Source organism: Ictalurus furcatus, chromosome 10 (assembly GCF_023375685.1).
Source record: "Ictalurus furcatus strain D&B chromosome 10, Billie_1.0, whole genome shotgun sequence".
In the NCBI taxonomy this organism is placed as follows: domain Eukaryota; kingdom Metazoa; phylum Chordata; class Actinopteri; order Siluriformes; family Ictaluridae; genus Ictalurus; species Ictalurus furcatus.
Window position 1 is genome coordinate 5,880,107 of NC_071264.1, and position 22,981 is coordinate 5,903,087.

Here is a 22,981-nt window from a genome sequence, read left to right on the forward strand (position 1 = left end):
ACATAAGAACTGTTACGTTATCACGCTGATGTCAAGCAAGCTTGGGTTTGAGAAAGGTGCTGGATTTAATTGAAACTTCTTATTCTCATGATTGTTACTTAACGTATACATGAACACTTACAGAGCGTTACATCCTGCAATCGGCATTAAATCGTAGACCTACGGTGGTGCTTGAAAGTTTGTGAACCATCTAGATCTTTCCACATTTCTGCATAAATATGACCTAAAACGTTATCAGATTTTCACACAGGTCCTAGACGTACATAACGACAACCCAACTTCTAAGCAACTAAAGGCATCAGTCACATTGGCTAATGTTAATGTTCACGCGTCCACCAATCAGGAGAACACTGAACGACAACGGTGTGCATGGCAGGGTTGCAAGGAGAAAGCCGCCGCTCTCTGAAAAGAACATTTCTGCCTTTCCGTAGTTTGCTACGGATCACACGGACGAGCCAGAAGGCTGTTGGAAAAATGTTTTATGGATGGATGAGACCAAGATAGAACTTTTTCTGGTTTAAATGAGAACCGTTATGTTCGGAGAGAGGAAGACACTGCATTCCAAGGAAATGTCAGGACATCTTTCCGTGAACTGAATCGAAAGTGGGTCACGCAGCAAGACAATGATCCTAAGCACACAAGTCCTTCTACCAAAGGACCTGAAGCGAGCAGTTCATGTGAGGAAACCCACCAACATCCCAGAGTTGAAGCTGTTCTGTACTGAGGAACGGGATAAAACTCCTCCAAGCTGATGTGCAGGACCGATCAACAGTTACCCCAAACGTTTAGTTCCAGTTATTACTACACAAGGGGGTCACACCAGATACCGAAAACAAACGTTCACATACTTTACACTCCCAGATATGTCATATTGGATCATTTTCTTCAATAAATAAATGACCAAGTATAATATTTTTGTTCCATTTGTTTAATCGGGGTCTCTTTACCTCCTTTTAGCACTTGTGTGAAAATCTGATGATGTTTTAGCTCACATTTACGCAGAAATGTAGGAAATTCGAAAGGGTTCACAAACTTTCAAGCACCACTGTACATATTTCCCTACATATGCCACGCTCCACTTTCAGTTCCAGACACAGATGTTTCCTGTACATGTACATATCCTCTGCTATTGTTGCTTCCTTATTTTAATTGTACGCGTCTTATGTCGGACCGTCGTTCTTATTTAACGTGTTCGACAACAAGGTGTCATTTCAGCGGCGGCCGAGTCACATTTCTGGAAAGTCTCGTTCCAGACAACGTAAACGATGTGGAAATCTTAAGCGGCTTCAAGGTACTAAAGATAATTAAAGATCTTGGCAGTATTTCGCTGAAGCGAGCTGTTTTAAAACTTCAGAATCAAAACAGCCAAGACGTGCAGTGTTCCCCCAAAGCCACGCTCCCAAACTCCCCAATGCTAGTCCGAGAAGGAAAGGCAAGCAACATGACTGACAGGCGAGTACAGACACTTCCTTGTCCTAATTAGTGCTATCGGGTTTTTTTCCCCCCCTCCTGTTGTGCCTCAAGAAAGTTTTTCCTCTGACCAGATATTTCCAGCTGTTAAAATGTGAGGAAGGCCAAATATCATCCAGAGTCCGGGCTACAAAACTCACAGCACTGTTTACGCGAGAAAATCATTCAATACATTAAATCCATCGAGTGAAAATGATCTATTTATTTACTTCCTTCCTTCCTTATTTATCTTCGGTTGCTAAGCTGCCACTGTCGGGCCCTTAACCCTCTCTCCTCCAGGGGGCGCTGTATCACGGCTGACCCTGTGCTCTGAACACAGTTATTACCTCCTAACACGCTGGGGTATGCGAAGGAAAGAATTTCACTCTGCTGTGACCACTCGTTATCATCATCATCATCATCATCATTATAGTCGTATTTAAAGTGGATTCTTATTGGTTAGACGGTGTTGATGAATTTTCTATAACAGAATGCCTCCATGATATATAATAATAACAACGTGCTTGTATTAATACATTATGGACACAGGGACTTTCCACTTAAACAGTTTTATGTGAGGTGAAAACTTACCATTTTTAGCCATTTTGGAAGGAGTCTCCAGTGTCAGCGCTTTGTAAGTCAAAGGTAAAGCTGTTACTTTAAGTTTTCAGACACTATAAATTGTACAGAACGGAAGGTTTCGCAGTTTCTCTGGAGCACGGCGAGCTACATTTATTTCGCGTCTTTGAGGGGGGGAAAGGGAAGAAGAAAGGAAAGAGAGAGAGAGAGAGAGAGAGAGAGAGAGAGAGAGAGAGAGAGGCCGGTGAGGGAACGGTTTATAGCTGTTATAAAACAAAGTGATAACGGGAACTTGTTTTGCAGACGCGCTTCCACAACATTAATCGTAAGTCTAAACAATAAAACGTACAACTGGTTGTTCTTTAAAACTACATAACAATGGTGAGTGTCGGCAAACCTGTCTGTCGTTGATTTGTTCCAGTCGTGAACGAATGAACTGTGTTGTTTATTGTAGTCTTTATATCTGCGTATTGCTATCGTGGCTAACGCTTTCAGCGTTTAAGCTCGAGCTGTACTGTACTGACCGACTGTAGCAAAGAATAACGGAATGGTATTTGTAATCTTTTTAACCTAACAGTCTGGTTTCTGAATCATAAAGGACAGTACGTCTTTCCCAAATCTATGAGGCTTTTCTTACGGTTCTTCCTTAAGCACGCGTGAACTGAAATACCTGAAACACACGACGCGGCAGTACAAAAATACAAAAGCAGCTCCTACGTGCGTGCAAAGCCGAGCCGCGCTAAATCGGCTTGAACGAGCATTGTACCTGCTTCTGCATTCATTATGTTCAGAGTGACTCTATAGTTTAATTCTACAATTATTGCTTCACGGTTTGTACGATTTGAATGAATTTTGATACATTTCTAAGCGCATGGGAAAAAAAAAAAACCCAACATATCACATTAACAATATCTCTTCTCACCTTTTATTAGCATCTGGAACTTTACAAGACTAGCATACTGCAACACTATGCCATGAGAGTTTCGTAATTCAGGTGCCAAGTAAAGATGATGATTTGAGCACTTTCAGCATGAAAACAAAGTCTCCACTGTTAATGATACAAAGGATAATAATGATGATAAGTCTTTATTGGGCACGTATACATTATAGCACAGGGAAATTGTTTTCTTCGCATACCCCAGCATGTCAGGAAGTTGGGGTCAGCCATGATACAGCGCCCCCTGGCGTTAGCCACGATAGCAATACGCAGATATAAAGACTACAATAAACAACACAGTTTATTAATGCCCCCTGGAGCAGAGAGGGTTAAGGGCCTTGCACCCCTGACCTTCCGATCAGCAACCCAGATCCTGGCAGTGCTGGGTCTTGAACCCTCAATCTTCCGATCAGTAATCCAGATCCTGGCAGTGCTTGGGCTTGAACCCCTGACCTTCCGATCAGCAACCCAGATCCTGGCAGTGCTGGGTCTTGAACCCTCAATCTTCCGATCAGTAATCCAGATCCTGGCAGTGCTGGGGCTTGAACCCCTGACCTTCCGATCAGCAACCCAGATCCTGGCAGTGCTGGGGCTTGAACCCTCGATCTTCCGATCAGCAACCGCTAAGCCACCACTGCCCCGTAATGATTTGCACAATTCCTCACTGGCAGACATTTCAGGGTTGACCAACTCTTTTCTGTGAACTGGCCCTGATTTATTAATGAAGGACCGCCTCTCTGTGTGCATGCTGTCTAGTCGCTGCTTCAGAGAAATAGAGCAGACATGCAAAGGCCCTCTCCAAAACATTTATGAATTTATCAAATGATTCTCAGACGGCGCCATAAAAACAAAATCATTGCTGTATTATAGCCCTGCACTTATAGGCTGAGGGATTCGGTAGCGAGGTGAAAGAGATGTGCCTCGTTGAATCAGGGGTGAATCAAAATCAACAAGAAACTAACAGGAGGGGGGTAGAATTTTTTTTTTTTTCCCCCTTCCCAATGGGTAATCTCTTACAATACCCAATAATGAGAACTTAAATTCCATTACAGACCACAAAGCTTGGCAAGTTGCATTGCTACTAAAATAAATTAAAAAATATATAGCACGACATACAAGGAAGAATTTGCCATGTTTCACAGTTTGCCCCCTAGGTAGTGACATAACCGCATTAACTTAAATGTCAGCGTCTTAGGTCGAGATTAAGCACAGATTGAGCTTTAAATGGAAATTGAACGTTACGCTGTCGAACCGACGCGCTCGGAAACCGGCGAGCTCAAACAGGTTTATGTACACCAGCGCGTAGCTTTCTCCTCAGCTGGCTCCTTTGAAGGGAACCGAAGCCCTTACGGGCATCGGATGAATTTCGTTTAAATGTTAATCGTGGCCGAGCTCTCCAAAGGCTTCAAATACTCCATCATCAGACTTTCCCATCAGCACGGGCCCGTAGGTTGGGCGGGGAGCTAATTTCTCATCAGTGCACCGAGCTTCCTGCCAAAGGCTGGTTCGAATGAAAGAATAAGACCGTGTGCGTGTTGATTTAATGCAAGAGAACCTGGAGATTATCCATTCCGATTGTAAAAAGCCTCAACACAAAGGGAAAGAACCTTCCTTGGAGAGCGTACAGTACTGACGCCAGCTGATATGTTCGTAGGAAAGTACAAAAATAAACGTGGAAACGTTGGAAGGCCGAGTTGAGAACTGCAAACTGGCTGATTTGATGCTTCAACACTACACCAAAGGCTTGTTCAGTTAGACTACACATGCAGTCACAATAAATCTGGATGTAGGTATATAGTATTTACAAGAAATAAACATAAAAGTTAAGGACGTTTGAGAAGAATGGACCTGGGATTTCAGACTTTCAAATAATAGACTAATGGAAAAAGTTCTCTCACACATTTTGTTGTCCAATTATTCCATTTCAAAACTTCTCCCTTCAGGAAGACTTGACTGTATTATATTATAATGCCGAGTCCCATATTTCTTAAAAAACAATATATTAATTACACACACTGCTCGTATACATTACTTTATCCTCTACAGGCAAATAACAACGAACATCAATACGACGCGTTAAATAATAATGTGAGCGTATTAATATTTTTGAAATTCAGTTTGGCTAAAGGCTTTTGCACTTTCAATTTGAGACTGCATAATGCTGATTAATGAACGCAACTGGAATATTAAAAAAAATTTAATAAATAAATCCGCTACTACAGTACATGCTAGAGGTAAAAAAAAAAAAAAAAAAAGACTGTAAAAATATTCCCTAGGCCTGCATTTGCATGCCAGAGTATTTTCGAACATTCAGCAGTTTGAAACTTGCTGGATCATTATTTTCACCATTTTGAGAAAATAAATGAATGTAAAAATGCTTCGTAAAAGTTTACTTTACAGTTCATAACCCCGTCAAACTCATCAAAATGTCAAGCACGCTGTGTGTTCCCGAAAGAATACGTGTTCCCAAGAAGAAGAAGAAAAAAAAAAAAAAGAGTCCATATTTAAAGAATTAGGAGGTGCACTCCAAATTTCTGTTTGCCTTCCAGTTGACGCGGGGAATTGAATAATGCATTCGCATCACGGGGAGCCTTAAGTAGCGCGAGTGGTGTTTGGTTTGGCTGTGAGAGAGTGACAGAGTTTGAGAATGTGTGTCAGAGACCCAGAGTATGTGTTTAGTCATGAAAACCGGGTTATACGTCGCATTTTAGGGGGGTAACGTTGGGGTGGGTGCTGTAACCACCACTCTATACACGTGACGAGAAGCTTGCGCCAGAATTTCCACCTTTAAGCCGTAACACTCAGCGGCTCATCTCTTTGCTTGGACTGCGTTCTAACTCGCTCCCAAGCTGCACATCTGCCAAATGAGTAAATATAATGTAAATGTAAATTCCCAGCTTAACAGCTGAGAACCTCATAAATAAAGATAGGGAAATAAAAGGTGGGCGCCGGGAGCCGAAGACCGGGGCGGTCCGTTTAGGAGCCTGTAAAACGTACCCACTAATCAAACGGAATAGAATGCAAATCTGGTTACTCTCTAATCCAAAACTGGCACATTACCTTTATTAGTGGACTTAAGCATTAGAAGTGAACCGAGGCATTAAACAAACGATAAACCTATCGTCTGTTTAAATCACAGGCTGCATGTTGTGCGAGAAGCCTGGTGTATTTATTTATTCCTTGTCGTGCGCTATCAGTGCTGGCTAATTATCTCGCACTCAATTACAACCATCAATTTATTGCGTGCTGGCTCCTACTGCTGGAATTACACTAATGGCCTGGGCCACTCCGACTGCGACACGCATTCATAAACTGTGCACAATGCCAGGTAGGGTCACAGAACCACAAAGTTATGGAATCACAGAGAGGGAGGGCGGTGGGCTCGATGCAAGCGCTGCCAACACACTGCAGATACAGCCTGTTGGCACGGTAAACTCCCACAGGGATGGAGGGGGTGAACATTACAAAAAAAAAACAAACAAAAAAAAAGCTACGCGTGTAGCTAATGGCGGCAACAACGTGAAAGAACTCGCACGACTCGCAAGGCTTCCAAAGACGACTTTGCTCTGATGCAGCCTTAAGCCGAACTGATTTGCATTGTATTCTTTGTAACAGCTTTCAGAGTGCTGTTCGTCTACACAACACATCTCAACAGCCCTAATACAGGGGGACACTGTTATTCACTATGCCAAGGCTTACGGAGTGAGGTGTAGAAGATATACTGGTATAGAGGGGTGTCTGAAAAGGGCACATTAGTCTCTGCAAATCCCAGCCTTCGGGATTTAGTAGAATTTGCCTGTGAATTTAAGAAAGAAAAAAAAAAATAGACTGATTGGGTGGTGTGCACCACATGTGAAGGTACAAAAATTGTGATATCTCAATAGTCACTGCATTTACTACGAGAGAGGTTACAGAGAGGTGCTGGTCCAGCAACCGTCGTGGTGCTGGTTAGCTCATCTGGACACTTGCTGGAGAGGCTTTTGGGGGGGGTGGGGGTTTCCTGACCGACCACTCTGCAAGGGGTGGTTGTATTTTGGACGATGCAGCAGCTGAGCCCAACCAGCTTATGATACCATCTCATCACCACTCGACCCACCTCCCCTCAAGGTCCGAGGAAGGCACGCATACAAGACTCTTCTCAGTGCTTGAACCCAGGTCGTGAAATGAACTTCCTGCGGGAATCTGGGTCGGAGGTAAATAACTGTATAGAATGTCTTTGTATGCTGTAGCATTACAGTTTCCATTCACTGGAACCAAACATGTTCAAGCATGACGATGCTCCTGTGCACATGGTGAGCTCCATGAAGACATGGTTTGTAAAGGTTGGAGAGGAAGAACTCGAGTGTCCTGTACAGAGCTATAACCTCAACCCCACTGAACACCTTTGGGATGAACTGGAACACTGAGTGCACCCCAGACCCACTCATCCAATATTAGTACCAGACCTCATGAATCCTCTTGTGGAAAGCCTTCCCAGATGACTGGAGGTTATTATAACAGCAAAGGGGGACTAAATTTGGAATGTTCGAAAAGGACAAATGGGTGTGATGGACAGTTGTCCACAAACGTTTGGCGTATCTGCCAAATGCGGTGAATATAAACGTAAATGCAATGAGAATAAGTTGTGCAATGCTAAGTTTCTTGAGCTGTCTCAGGAATACTTTTTTTTTAAAACTATTTTTAGCAATCCACTATCATCCCTGTCCCCAAAAAACCCAGGATCACTGGGCTTAATGACTACAGGCCCGTCGCTCTGACATCTAAGGTAATGAAGTCCTTTGAGCGCCTTGTGCTGTCCCACCTCAAATCCATCACAGACTCTCTCCTGGACCCTCTGCAGTTTGCCTACAGAGCCAACAGGTGACGCAGTTAACATGGCCGTCCACTTCATCCTCCAGCACCTGGACTCCTCGGGAACCTATGCCAGGATCCCGTTTGTGGATTTCAGATCTGATTTCAACACATCATTGACCATCAGGTGACCTGGTGCAGTCAGAACAACCAGGAGCACAACGCTGTGAAAACAATGGAGATGGTGGTAGACTTCAGGAAGAACCCTGCCCAACCTGCCCCAATCATCCTGTCTGACTCCCCAGTCGATACCGTGGACTCCTTCCGCTTCCTGGAAACCACCCAGGACCTCAAGTGGGAGCTGAACATCAGCTCTCCGATTAAAAAAAAAAGTGCACCAGAGGATGTACTTCCTGTGGCAGCTGAAGAAGTTCAACCTACCAAAGACAATGATGGTGCACTACACTTCCATCATCGAGTCCATACTCGCCTCCTCCATCACCATCCGCTTCGCTGCTGCCACTGACAAGTACAAGGACAGACTGCAGCGTGTCATTCGCCCACCCGTTCATGACCTGTACACTTCCAGGACCATGAAGTGGGCAGTTAAGATTGTGGCTCACCCCTCTCAGCGTGGACACAAAAACAGTTGACCTCATTAACAATACTCAGGACCCACCATGGTCCGTTATCCGCCTCCACGGACATTACATCAACGAACAACCCCACGCTGGTGTTTCATATGCGTTAGATTAACGCGCACAACTCAGACTGCTATACTGCACTTTTTTACTTCAACTGTGAGCATTTCCACCGGCCTACTTTTGCACATCCTGCACTAATGTACATGTATTTTCATATTTATGCTCATAGTTTGTATAGCTTTATCGTTTTGTTTTTACGCTTCTCATTTCCATAACTTTCTCTCTTGGTTATCTCATTAATATGATTTTATTTCTCGTATTTAACGATTCTTGTTAAGCACCAGTACACCAAGGCAAATTCCTCGTACGAGTAACAACTCGCGCTACGCACAAGGCTCGGTTTTCAAAAGACGTCTTTCTAAGACGAGAAAAGAATCTGAGCGAAATGGAGGGGGGGGGGGGGGGGGGAAAAGGACAGAGTTACTAAAACTCAAGAGCATGGAGAAGCCATCTGCTCTGAAAGCTATAGTAGCTTAGGCGCGTGATGCTCTGTTATTTTTGCTCACAGTTGAATTCACCCTGAAACACTACTGGGAAATCTATCTAGGTCTGATCAGTAGTGACTGTAAATATGACCTTAAGTTTTGCTGCAGTTTAGCTGTGAGTCACAGAGGATGCCAGGAAAGTGATGAAGCCTAGACAAGTTAAAAAAAAAAAAAAAAAGAAAGAAAGAAAGAAATCAGTCAAGACTTATCAGAACAGAATCATCCATGACCTGCAGGACTGAAAACTTTCTTCGACACCTAGCAAAGACTCGTAAAAGAACGCACTCGGTATCAGATCCCCCAACTCCGATCTTCGGAGCAGAGATCGAGACGGGATGAGAAAAGAACTTGTCTGGCTTCTTAATGAAGTGTCTCCGACGATCTCCGTGTCTGATATCACGTCCTATTCATTATATAGTCCATTATTTTGGACGCTATTGTCATGTCTGAAGACACAGTAGAGTGTACGCCACGATGCCCTGTACAAACAGAATACTCATAATACGATACGATACCTGTCGGGAATATTTATGAGTAAGGATGCATTTCGGACAGCGTCATCAACTTCCAGCTTTAAGTCATTCCAGGATGATTTGGATTGAAGTTGCCGAGTCAAGATCGCAATCAGCTGTGTAATTAACACACGTTTCGACAGCACAGCCAGCCACATCTGACAGAGTTCACTCGTGCCGAGCGTGAGCAGTGTTTTTAATGAACGGCGCCTTCTTTTTGGACCACCGAGCTTGCGACCCTATTGCACTCCGGCTTGTTTTTGCTAACTATAACACGATTCACCCTTCGCCATCACTGACGATACCTAAAAAGTGGGTGATTAAAAGGGTTTGTTCCCACGTTGACAGTTACGAAGGAGGATACGTCCGTGTCTTATAATCCCGACGCTCCGACACGCCGATACATAACCGCTCTTGCCTACGCGTTGAGCTCGAAAAAAAAAAGTCATTTTGTAAAACGGCAGGATTTGTTTGGGTCTGGCTCGATGCTCAGCTACATACGTGTCTAGCTGCAGACCTTAATGAAAATAGATAAAAGGGAGTGAGGGCAGGGATCAACAGTATCTGGGGAATAAGCGTGAAAGTGGGCTTAATTGCCTTCCAGATCAAATGCTTTAGATGAAAGTGTTGAATAAACACTCAAATAGAAAAGATTTATTTTATTTATTTATTTATTTTTTGTCCAAATGGAAAGCGTTTCTCAATTCACAAGCGGTTTCCATGTTAAAGAAAGGAGTACTGGAAAATGACCTAAAAAAAAAAACCGTATGTGGGGATGGTATGTGAACTTATTTTCCAACAATGAACGGAGGCAACGAGGCTGAACGGCGGTTTGAGATTTAGAGGGATTGTGAAGACTTAGTGGGATGAACGACAAGCACATGGCAGGTTATTAACTAAAATACAAAAGCTCTTGATGCTTGTTTAATTACTGCAGGTACTACAGTGTTAAGTGCCCTATTCAGACAGGCGGCGAAGCCTGATCATACTCCTCCTCTGCCCGATTAATTGCGTATCTGTCACTGCACGTCTATAGGACACCGATGATCATCATCATCGTCAAGGTCGTTTCTAAGGTACGACGAGGGACACTTTCGCTATACTTCCACTGCATATATCCGCTTCGAATTTACAGACGTGATGTCTTTTGACTTTGTGTTGAAAAATACGAGCAGAAAAGCTGTCGACGACAATATATCGGCGTTCGATAACGCTAGTGCAGACTTTTGCGAATCAGGTAAACGGTGTAAGAATTACAGCGCTTTTTAATATGTGCTCACCAGAAGTAATTGAACAGTTGGCTTTTCAGCTGTTCCGTGGCCAGATAATGTGTTATTCTCTCATTATTACGCTTGAAAGTAAGCGGATACAATGTCTGGAGTCGACATCACATACATGTGGTATAGGTGCACTTGGAACGTGTTGCTGTTAACTCTCGATATGAAATCCAAAGAGCTGCCATTGCCAGTCATCAGGCTGAAAAAACGGAATTTTTTCCCATTGGTAAACAAAACCGCCTGTATGACAGAAAATGCTCCAAGAACAGGCAGGAACTGAAGACAGCTGGAGTAAAGGCCTGGCAGGGAAGAAGAACAGGGAAGAAACCCAGCATCTGGCGATGCCTATGTATACCCTAAATGGTTCACAATCAAATATGAAAAATGTCATTTCGTATTATGGTAGTCTGTCCAATTAATTTCGGTCCATTTAAAAAGGAGGAAGGACATGTGCTGAGATTCCCCGGACAGGTGCGCCACCCGAAGTTTCACGACGCGCTCCCTCATAACGATAAGTAAGGTAAGAGAAAAGCCAGCGGTTACTTGAAAAGAGTTGCAGGACGACCTGAAAGCAGCAGGAAGGATACGCAATGAACTGCACTGCTATAATCTCCACAAAACGAAACAAAAAAAGAAGCGCAGAGATGCACGTCTAAAAACATTCGCACCAATCACAACTCTCGTGGAGCGATAATTCAGCCTGCCGTATGATCTCAAGAGCACCAGACACACAGTGACGTAAGGAGACGCGTTCATCGTGGTGCGAGCTGCTCGTCTGCAAACAACACTGGGGCTTCACGCGTCACCGTGTGAACGGTGAACGTGAACGGACTGACGTATTAGGATATAGTAGAGGATGGATGTTTCAACGAGAAAGCAGCCTCATTGATAATTGACTAGAATCCCATTGATGATTTATAGAGGATTTTGAAATGGCAAGTGCATCAGAGAGATCCTCGTAACCTTGGGGTGATTTTCAAGGAGAAAAAGGCCGAAACTGAAGCACAAAGCAAAAAAAAAAAAAAAAAACACATAATAAATAAATAAATAAATAAAGCCCTTCTTATCATGGATGTATTGAAACTGTAATACTTCATTCCCTATCAGTTAGTAAAAAAAAAAACTAAAAAAAAACTAAACAAAAACATATCTTTGTTGTGCAAAGTCAGGAGACAGTATGTGGGTAAATTTGAAGTGGATATATGCAGGACGACTATATTAAATAACAAAAAATAACAGTGTGCGGATCCTTATTTCCCCTCACTGTATGTGTCATGAAAGCTGAGATTGACTCTTCAGTTCCAACCTGCTGCTTCTCTCCATTTGCCAGAATTTCAGTTAGGGGAAGGAAAAAAAATCAAAACAAAAAAACAAAAAAACAAACAAACAAAAAAAAAAAAAACATACCTCCACCGTTAGGAAGAAATTCTAAACTAGACTTTAGGTGACGTGCTGCAATTTAACTCCTTTAACTGAACTTGGCAGCACTGAAATAAATATTTTTAAAAAAAAAAAGCTTTCAAAATATTGGCTGCAAGTCAACATGACCCAAGTCATCAGTATGTTAAGCAGCAAATCAGGGCTCCAAACACGAAGAGAAGGGAAGGGAAAGGGATGCGGGCAAAACCTTCAAGGCCTTGATATTGACCAGAAAGAACACGTTGTGTTCATGCAGTCTGAACACAGCACCGGCAGTAAGATTTTCCAATGTGCAGGGCTCGCGCACATTTTAACCTAAATAAATACCACGCCCATTTCTTTAACTTCAAGCGAAATTTCCTTTTTTATTTTAGAAATGTTTTGGTGCGTGTTGATACACTTTCCATTTGCGACTGTGAAGCATAACTGAGAAAACGAATCTAATGAGTTCAGTCCACGCACGTCCTTCTTCTCTTTAGGACGTTAAACCAAAAATGAGCTCATTTAAGTGTGACGATAATGCTGTGGTTAATTAAAAAAAAAAAAAAAAAAAAACTAGCGCTTTCCTAAACCTGATGTCTCATTTGTCATTTTTCGGAAACCGTTCCAGGTCTGAAAACTTTCCGTTACTTCTCGCGCATTCGCTTGTTGTGCTTAGAGATGAGAAAACCTGACCGGAAACAGTGGAGATGACCGAAACGCTACAATATTTCTTGGATAAGTTGAGAAAGTTGGTCAGTGAAAAGGGAAACTGATTAACAAAGGCTAAATTTCTCCAAAACTACGTTCTAGTGTACAAAAGACTTGGACAGACTAGTAGTTTCATGGTACTGTGTGGCTTTCGGTGTAACTCGTGACTGGAAGGTGCTCTTTGGATTGCATTGCTCGTGTTGTATTCTCTTTGTATAATACTCCACATCCTATTTCACTGATCCATCTGAAACTATGGTTACACAGCTTAGAAGCAAACAGAGATCTCTGGTATTGTTCCAAGAGTGCAAGGCATATGGGTCATCTGGCGAGTGCTGGAAACATGACTAAGCACGGATGTTTATGAGTAGAGGTTTAGAGCGTGACGCGATTTAAAATGCAGGAAAGAGCGAGAGATGCTGCCAGAGGAGTGGGTGGAACTCACCTTTGTGGTTGATGCAGCGGATGCACTGCTTGCTCTGAACGTCCCACATCCTGACAGTCTCGTCATGCGAGCCTGACAGCAGCAGCGTACCGTCCATGGACACGGACAGGCACGTCACTAGGTTCCTGCACACACACACGACACAGATTTGCAATTGAGCCGGTGTTGCTTGGCACGCTTGGGGTGCATTAGTTATGCACGTGTACAACTTTTCCCACTCGAGGATGGAGCATGATCATATCACCTGCCTGTGCAAACACTACACATGCTTCAGTTGACAGAAAGAGGACGGCCCTTGCCAGGTAAAATGCGCTTTTTTTTTTTTTTTTCTGGCTGTGCTCAGATATGGCACACTAAATAATATCAACGTGGGTCTGAACAAATGATGGTTCAGGATGAAAACCTGCGCCTGCTTCAAAAGGACCACCGAAGGCATAATTGGCCTTGCTCTCTGGCTTGTTATTGTGGCAGTCAGATGATGGAGAAAGCAAACTGTAAGGAAGGATTGTGCATATTGTGCACACTCCAGAGCACCAGAAAGGATAGAAAGAAAAAGAACATCTCTGCTCTCTCCATTTCCGGCCTGCAGCATCCTCAATCACCTTGTGATTGACCAGGGGTATCACAGAGGTGCCGAAACTCAGTATTTAAGGACTGCTACGCCGCTGTGGAGTCCTTCCACTTTGCCAAAATGATCATGTCCGTCGCCATCCTCCACTAGACGTCAAGCCATCCTTGCCCAGAGAACTGAAGACCAACTGTGCTTTGAGGGACAGGTACAGGTAGATTCTCTGGAGCTTGCTGCTGACCGCAAACGATCCTGCTGGGGTCAATTCATCCGCGCCACAATGTCACCAGCTCACGGTTGCAAAGATGTCTCCAAGGGCGATCTGGAAGCCTACGTGGATTCTTCAAGAGCGTGTCGGCTGCGTGTGGATGGTCCGTGACCAAGTGGGTCGCAACCTGCAACATCACCAGAGAGGTCTTCGATCTTCTGGTAGTACAATACTTCATCACACATCCACCAGAAAGAACGATGGGCTGGGTCCAGGGCCACTGTCTGCAGGGTCTCTGAACGAGGCTATCCAACGGGCAGAGGATCAGTTGGATACATTTAAATGTTTACCAGAGTTACATTTTGATTGAACATTCTATTCTTTACCTCTCTCCTTCTCTTGAGCCACACGTTTTTATGGAGATGCCAGAGATCCTGACCATTTCTGCACTCCGGACCTGCCTGATCCATCCGGATGCCCTACCTTGAAGTAGCATGAAACGGTTTTTCCACTTGGACGTTCTCGCTGTGGTTGCTGGGACTACGGTTGCAGCGATGGCCTTGGGACTGCAATTCCCACATAGAGTTCTGCACTCGGGTCTCCTTTAGTGAACAGTGGACTAGTTCAACAAACAGACTTCATATAAACACCATAATGAACTTTCTTTTACATTCACACTATCCGTTGTTACCCAGATGAGGACGGGTTCCCTTCTGAGTCGGGTTCCTCTTAAGGTTTCTTCCTCATATCATCTTAGGGAGTTTTTCCTCACCACCGTCACCACCGGCTCGCTCAATATGAATAAATTCACACACTTAAAATCTCTATCCTGTGTTTATATGTTTCTGTAAAGCTGCTTTGAGACAACGTCCATCGTTAAAAGCGCTATACAAATCAAATGGAATTGAATTCTACGAAATTATCATTCCTCAGGCAACTGGAGATAATCTGGGACAGACCATCCATATTTCAACATGGTCACATGACTGCCAGTTACACTGGTTAAAAAAAAAAAAGGGTGGGGGGAAAAAAAGTTTTCCCACCAACAAACACGCCTACAACACATCAGCATGCATATCAGCGTTCTCAGCCTTAGGCATCACTCTCACTGCTTGGCAGCTGTCAAGCAATAAAGGAGCCGGTGGGAATTGGCTTTGACAAAACTGGGGAAAATCTGGGTAAAAATCCAAATAAAAAGTTTGGTAAGATGCTTTCAGAACATCAAAGCAGTGAAAGAGCAATCTAGACTGCACTGTATGCTAAAAGTGATGGTCAGTTTACCTGTGGCCTTTGAACACCTGATTGCCTTCGCCATCCGTCTGGAAGTTCTTATCCCGACTTGAAGCCTGTCGATATGAAAAGAAAGGAAGAAAGAGAGAAAACGCAAGAGAGAAACATTTATTATAAAAGGAAGACAGATGTTGCACTCTCGTAGAACAGGCTCTAAGCAAATGAGCTCACGATCCAGGTACAAAGCTAGCGTGATCCTCGCCTCAACATCCATTAGTTTAAAGTGTGTTTTTTGGCCCTGATCATCTTCTAAACGGTTTGATCAATTGACTTAATTGCATCAATTAGGGGCGAAAAAGTCGCCGCAGATACATGGGTGGTCCAGATTACTAAACTGCACTGCTGCTGACTCAAATCATAACCCCCCCACTTTTTTTTTTTTTTAATTGGCTTTCTCAAGGATTCTTAATTAAACATGACAAGTGGAGTTCAAAGGCACGGATTACGCTACAGACCGCGAAAAGTCATTTATTTCCTATTCATATATGAACGCTTTTCAGTAGGCACTCTGGTCCGGCTAGGATTTAAAAAAAAAAAAAAAAAAAAAAATCCACATAATTAGCAGAAATGAATCCAAGCATTACATTTTAAACAATAAAATGCATTACAGACATCACGCAAGTTTGTGAAACTGGAAGAGTTTGTGAGAGAGGGTAGGCTGGAGGAAGCCTACCGCAATGAAGGTCTGTTCCCGACACAAAAGAAGTATCTCAAACAAACGTCAAAATGTGTACCACAGTGTATACGTGAACGATTTGAGTGCTTAAAAAGACACCGAGGCTGTCCAAAACTACAAAAGAAATCGTCCTTGGCAGGATTCAATTGTGCAGAAAACATTCAATCTCTCAGTATTTGTTGTTTGCAAGTATGACGAGCAACAACTCATGTTTCTCTTAACTCTCGACGAAGATTATTTCAACACCAGCCTAGTTGCCAGGGTTAACATCCCACACACACTCTGACTCACCAGGCCTGGAAGTCATTATTAAGTTCTGTTTGACGTACCACCAACTAAAAACATCAGCTCCTAGAAGTAACATTGAACTTGGAGGAACGAGGGAGGGGACACCCTGGACGGGGTGCCTACCCATCGCAGGGCACAACCGCACACACATTCACACACTACGGACAATTTGGACACGCCAATCAACCTACAGTGCATGTCTTTGGACTGGTGGAGGAAACCGGAGAACCCGGAGGAAACCCCCGAAGCACGGGGAGAACGTGCAAGCTCTGCACACACAGTGAGGAGGCGGGAATCGAACCCCCCGACCCTGGAGGCGTGAGGCAACACGTGGTGCTACCCACTAAGCCCGCATCGTGCCCCCACTTTTACTGAATGAACGTGTTGAATTATTTGATAGTGCTACTAGTGGACAAGTACTTTATGTTCTGCTGCTGATTTGCATCTGGTGCTTCTCATCGAAGGGTACAACAATAATCTGCCAACATCTTTTGGATCCCAGTTTCACTGCTACGGGTTTTCCATCACTGCAGTGTCTTGAGATTCTTTCACCAGGTTCATCACTGACTGCACTAAGATTATCTTGGCATCAGTTCGTTTGGAAAACATCTGTCTCAAGCAATGAAATCCTTCACTTGACTTGTTTATTGCTTTCATAAAGAAAATAATAAAAAAAAAAAAAAAAAGGGAAAAAAATAAAATGAAATCAACCTGAGTTTTATTTGAAGAGGAGGCAAAATGATCTCTGTTGGGTTGACAAGTACTTTATGCTCCACACTTTTCTGTCCTGGAAGCATATCCGTACAGCATGGCCAGTCCTTTTTAATGTAATGAGACCTTTTAGCACAGCTGTTCTATTCACAAATTAAACGACAGTACTTGGTGTATCCAAGCTGCATTGCTACACTGAGGAAAGGAAAAAAAAAAGCTTGATAAATGTACTTAATTCAATGACGCACACGGTTTCCTCGTGACTGAAGTGAGGTATATTAACACAATTTGTTTTCATACATCCAACATGTAGGCTGATGTGTGAATGGGTGTGTGAATGGGTGTGCAATTGAGCCCTGCGATGGGTTGGCACTCCATCCAGGGTGTCCCCCTGCCTTGTGCCCTGAGTTCCCTGGGATAGGCTCGAGGCTGCCCCCGTGACCCTGTGTAGGATAAACGGTACGGAAAATGGATGGATGGATGGATGGATGAACATCCAACATGATCCGATCATGTATTTTCACAGCACTCTTACCTAAACTGAGGATCGAACCCAGGTGTTCTACATATTATTCCATACATTATACATATATCCTGCCGTATTACCACTGCGCTATTCTACCACACATGGCCTAATCGCACGGTTTAAACAGTCAGTGCCAACATCTGGTTAACATTCACATGTGAATGTCACGCTGTCACGCTCATAGGGCGCACGGTGGCTTAGTGGTTAGCACGTTCGCCTCACACCTCCAGGGTCGGGGGTTCGATTCCCACCGTGGCCCTGTGTGTGCATGTTCTCCCCGTGCTGCGGGGGTTTCCTCGGGGGTACTCCGGTTTTCTCCCCCAATCCAAAGACATGCATGGTAGGCTGATTGGCGTGTCTAAAGTGTCCGTAGTGTATGAATGGGTGTGTGAATGTGATTGTGCCCTGTGATGGATTGGGACCCTGTCCAGGGTGTACCCCTTGTACCCGATGCTCCCTGGGATAGTCTCCAGGTTCCCCGTGACCCTGAAAAGGATAAGCGGTATAGAAGATGGATGGATGATCACGCTCATTCTAATTCAATCTAGCAATTAGAAACCAGTTTAAATTAAGTTTCATATAAGCAATGACGAGAATCTTGATATTTTTTATGTAAAGTTTTCAAGGTGAATTTCGCCCAAAATACACTCAAAACTTTTCGGGCAGCAAAATAGTTGTTGTACAGTGTCATCTTCCCATAAATAAAAGTGTAATTACTAATCAAAATAAATACTCTGAAGTTGACTTGAAGTACAAAATGAAAGTACAAGTACAAGAAAGATTGAGAAAGAAATCTGCCTCCAATCATACACTGATTTTAGTTACTGATGGTAAATTAGTGCCAAGGAACCCTTGGAACATGGGAAAGCATTAGACATGGATAACTAACAACTATTATTCGTAATCTCTCCAATGTTAGCTAGCATGATAACTCATGTTACAAACCAGCTGAATGCTACAATCTCTACATAATACCCAGTAACAGAATAATCTCATTCATTTATCTGCTCTCTATTAAAGATATTGTTTAAACATCACAGCCTGAGATTTGAGATCTGGCAAAGATGTATAAAGTAGTTGTTTTTGTAACTCAAAGCGCACCTATTATGGTTTTGAAACACGCCTAATTTTTTTAATACATGCATCCAAGATCAAAAAACACTTTCACGTGCACATAATTTAAATTGCAGCGTTACCGTTTTCCTCCCAGTGTCACAAACGACTCGTTAAATGATCCGTTCTAAAGGATTCGTTCTAAACTCCTCCTTTCAGAGAGCATACTGATTGGTCAGGTGTCTCAGTCTGTTGTGATCGGTCTAGCGCTGTCAGCGAGCAGCCGATGAACACCAGAGGCGGGGCTTTTTGTTACAAACCTACGTAGATTAGTACAGGAAGTAAAGCCTGGAATCACTAACGACTCGTTTCAGCTGTTCAGAATCGGTTCCTTCTTTCGGGAGTCGGTAACTCCGTTTGTCGTGCGCTTAGATTTTTGAAACTTTGCAGACTTTTTACATTCACAAACAGCTCGATAACACACTACACGAAAGGGAAGATCTATAAAAAAACAACATCTATATAAAAAACTTCTCTCTGTTAGTGTTAGACAATGATCACTATATTAGGACCAGCTTTAAAAAGGACTACAGTGTATACTGATGTCTTCTCTCCAGATTAATGAGATGTGTCTTGGAAATAATGTAAGCGATTCAAGACAAAGCGCTCCCCGCAATGGATAGCCCTGAGTACAGTGGTCAGGTTCGTGTGTGAGGGAAATATGCCTGAACACTCGCAGCGGTGTCCGCGCTCACACTATGCAGTAATCGTGCCGGCAATTCCCATTTAATTCGTTTATTTACCTCCGCCACTTTGGAGTTGATTTTCCTTTGATGTGATTAATGAAAGAAGAACATGAAATGGGTTCAGCTGCATAAAATGCTGTGCCCTCCTCCAAAACTTTCAACGGTTTCATCAGCAAATGCTGTCCAATGGAGTGCCCATGCTGACCCCTGTCTATTGCTGAACGTGTCTACAATGGGCACGTCTGGACCATGGAGCAATGGAAGAAGGTGGCCTGGTCTGATGAATCACGTTTTCTTTTAAATCACGTGGAGGCCAGGTGCGTGTATGTCTCTTACTTGGGGAAGAGATGGCACCAGGATGCATTATGGAAAGAAGTCAAGCTGGTGGAGGTAGCGTGATGATCCGGGGAATGTTCTTGGGTCCTGGCATTCATGTGGATGACCTACCTAAACACTGTTACAGACCAAGTACACCTCTTCATGGGAACGCTATTCCCTAATGACAGTGGGCTCTTTCGGCAGGATGATGCGCCTTGCCACACTGCAAAAACTGTTCAGGAACGGTTTGAGGAACATGTCAAAGAATCCAAGGTGTTGACTCGGCCTCCAAATTCCCCAGATCTCACGGAGGCCCCACCTCACAACTTACAGGACTTAAAGGATCTGCTGCTAACGTCTTGGTGCCAGATCCCACAGCACACCTTCAGAGGTCTTGTGAAGTCCATGCCGGGTCAGAGCTGTTTTGGCGGCACAATATTCAACGGTTTTAATGTTATGGCTGATCGGTGTATACACGTCTTCTTTTGAGTTCTGATATTAGTGGTGTGTTTTTTTGTTTTGTTTTTTTTGCAGGTTTTCAACCCTTTCTAGTCACAAGTCATCGATGCTGACGCATCCGAGACGCATGAAAACGCCAGGTGTTAACGCCTACCTGTCTCAGCTGACCACTCGTGATCCAATCACATGAGACACAAATTAATACCCGGTGTAAACACTGTCAGAGAGACTACAATTAACCAGGAAGCCGCCTTTGTAAAGCTTTCAAATGGTACGTTATACGTTCACGTGGGTTGAAAGTGTACACTAAACTGTGATCTTTGTCCTGCAGTCCTAATTTCCAGCACAGGCCTCAACCAAACAGACATGAGAAAGGATCTCTATAAAAGTAAGCATCCGATATCATAAACCCGAGTATCATCCTGGACCCTTTTACTGATTCAACTGAAAATTCCTTTTGATGCCGTCTTCCTGCGGAAAGGCGGCTTGAGGTGACAGCACATAAGAACCGAATCTTTGAGGCCAAGGCTCTGACATCCTTCCTCCTTATCACAATGTACGCTTTTCTGCTCATGTCTTAACCTTCACACATCAGAAAATACCCAAACCAGGGAAAACAAACAAACCGAAGCACTCTTTCAAAGAGGTGAACCTGTCACAGTGAATCAACGCTGAAGGAAGACATGAAGGACCTGTATGCTGAGCGTACTCCTTCCCCTATTCAATTAATATTGCTCTTGAATGAAAACAGCAACAGTTTACAGGACAGATTTTCCGCAGATTTGGGCCAAGACGCAATTTTCCAGAATTGAAATCTTGCCAGTTCAAGTAATGTTCTACATAAAAAAAAAACATGTAAAAAAAAAAAAAGCACAAAAATTTTTGGCTGCAACGATCACGCGAAAAACTCGGCGAAATCCGGTACGGACCGGTTTCTTGAACGTTTATGAAAGGGGTCTTGTGCGTCCGGGTTTTTAACCGCCGTGGTGCTTTGTAAAGCATCGCAGCACTGGAAAATCCTCAAGACAGAGTCGTCGATGCTTCCCAGTTTCTCCGCACAACGACAAGCGGCGTTTCTGTGAGGCGGAGAGAACGGATGTTCGTCGTTGCTATAACGCAGTGCTAACGGGGACGGACCTGTCTCGCGGACGTTCCGCAACAAATCGCTGTGGTATAAGCGGAAACACACGTGCTGTTGAACAGAAATAATTAGGGTTGTCACGGTACCGAAAATTCAGTATTCGGTACCAATACCAGTAAAACTCCACGGTACTCTGTACCAATTTCGGTACCGAAGCAAAACACAAAAACATGCTAACTGAGCAACACACTATTTTATGAATAAACTTAAATCTCGATATAATGTATGTATTTTTTTTTTAAAATGCCATTCTGTATACTTCAAGTCTTTCATTATTAACGCTACGAGAGTTCTCCAGACAAGAGTAGAAATGTTTCTCTGACTGATATTAAAGACAAACATTTCAGATATATCGCTCGTCAAAAAGCCTCTGGTGTATAAAATTTGTCAACCCCATCATGTCCCCCCCCCCATTTATTTTACCCCAATAAAAGTTAAAGCATTAACTGGTTGATAAGGACTCCTGACCGTATTAGCGTCAAACGCGCGTATGCTAACCATTAAGCAAGCAAAAACTACAATAATACACTGGAATTAAACTATTCTACAACATTTAGAATGCAACCGCTACCATCACTTTAAACTCAGCTGCTGGAATAAATACCGCGGGTAAGCAGCCGCTCTTCCTGAAAGCACGGGTACACTATCCGCACGGATATTTAAGGGGCGCGGCTTTTACACACTTCGCAACAATAGCAGCGAAAGTGGAAAACAAGCGAACTATATAGTAGGTAAGTATGCGGTTTCGGACGTAGCCATGGTGACCGGTGGAGCTGCTGATGCTTTGGCTCCAATGTCTTGTTGTCGCACCCATGAAACGTTCCCGACTGACCACCTGTCAGGGTTGACCCGGTACTACCGGTACCGTTGACTGTTTTTGCCTTTTAGTACCGGCTTGGTACCGAAGTAGACGTACACAGAGCGGTAACAGCACTCTCCTGGGTGTCGAGGCTGTATAACACCAGTCCGGCATGTTTGCCGGTCGGACGTGCGATGTAAAGTCGATCCTGCCGTGCCGAGTCACTTCACCGGAAATGATCGCTACAGGATCTCAAGTCGTTTATAAAGAACCAGAAATAATCATCTCATTCCATCCAGTAATTATTCTGAAACGATCTCTCTCGAGTTTTAACTGCAACTCCATTGCGAATGCAAAATACAACGAACGAGTACACGAAGCGTCGTTTCTCCGTCCGACCCGGAGTAATTATAGTCCCGCAAATTTGAGTTATGTGCATGCGGTGTGGAGTTAATACCCAAATTTCGCACATCGCTACTCAGACGTCAGATGTACCTACAGACTTGGACGCTACTCAGACATTTGCAAGGGAGTCGGACAGGGCAGAACACAACGCTTTGGGCATTGTAAACTCGATCGAAAATCAGCGGACAGCCAGTAGAGGCCAATATTAAATATATAAATATGACAATTCATTAATCCTTGAATGTAAGTGTTTGTGCTTAAAGGTGGTGGTCTAGATGCTAGTGAAGAAAAACATCTCAGAAACATCTGATCAATAAATAAATAAATAAAAACCCTGGCAGCCTCTGAGGCATGGACTACGCACAGGAGATTTTAATAATCTGAATGAGCCATGCAGAAAATCAACTTAAATACCTGTGTGACGGGACTCCGAATACGAGGGACAAGGTAAGGTGAATGAATACAAGGAACTTTCCTCGCTGTCATGGATACGCTGGAATCGGCT

At 43.5% G+C, this 22,981-nt stretch overlaps 1 protein-coding gene across 1 annotated transcript in view; it reads right to left on the reverse strand.

The window, feature by feature from the left end:
• Positions 1–22,981, reverse strand: part of wdr18 (WD repeat domain 18) — a 74,269-nt gene that overhangs the window by 15,322 nt on the left and 35,966 nt on the right. The window contains exons 6-7 of the mRNA XM_053634887.1: positions 15,346–15,410; positions 13,289–13,413 (exon numbers count right to left, since the gene is read on the reverse strand). Coding sequence (XP_053490862.1) covers positions 13,289–13,413; positions 15,346–15,410 — 190 coding nt within the window. The remainder of the gene's footprint in view (positions 1–13,288; positions 13,414–15,345; positions 15,411–22,981) is intronic.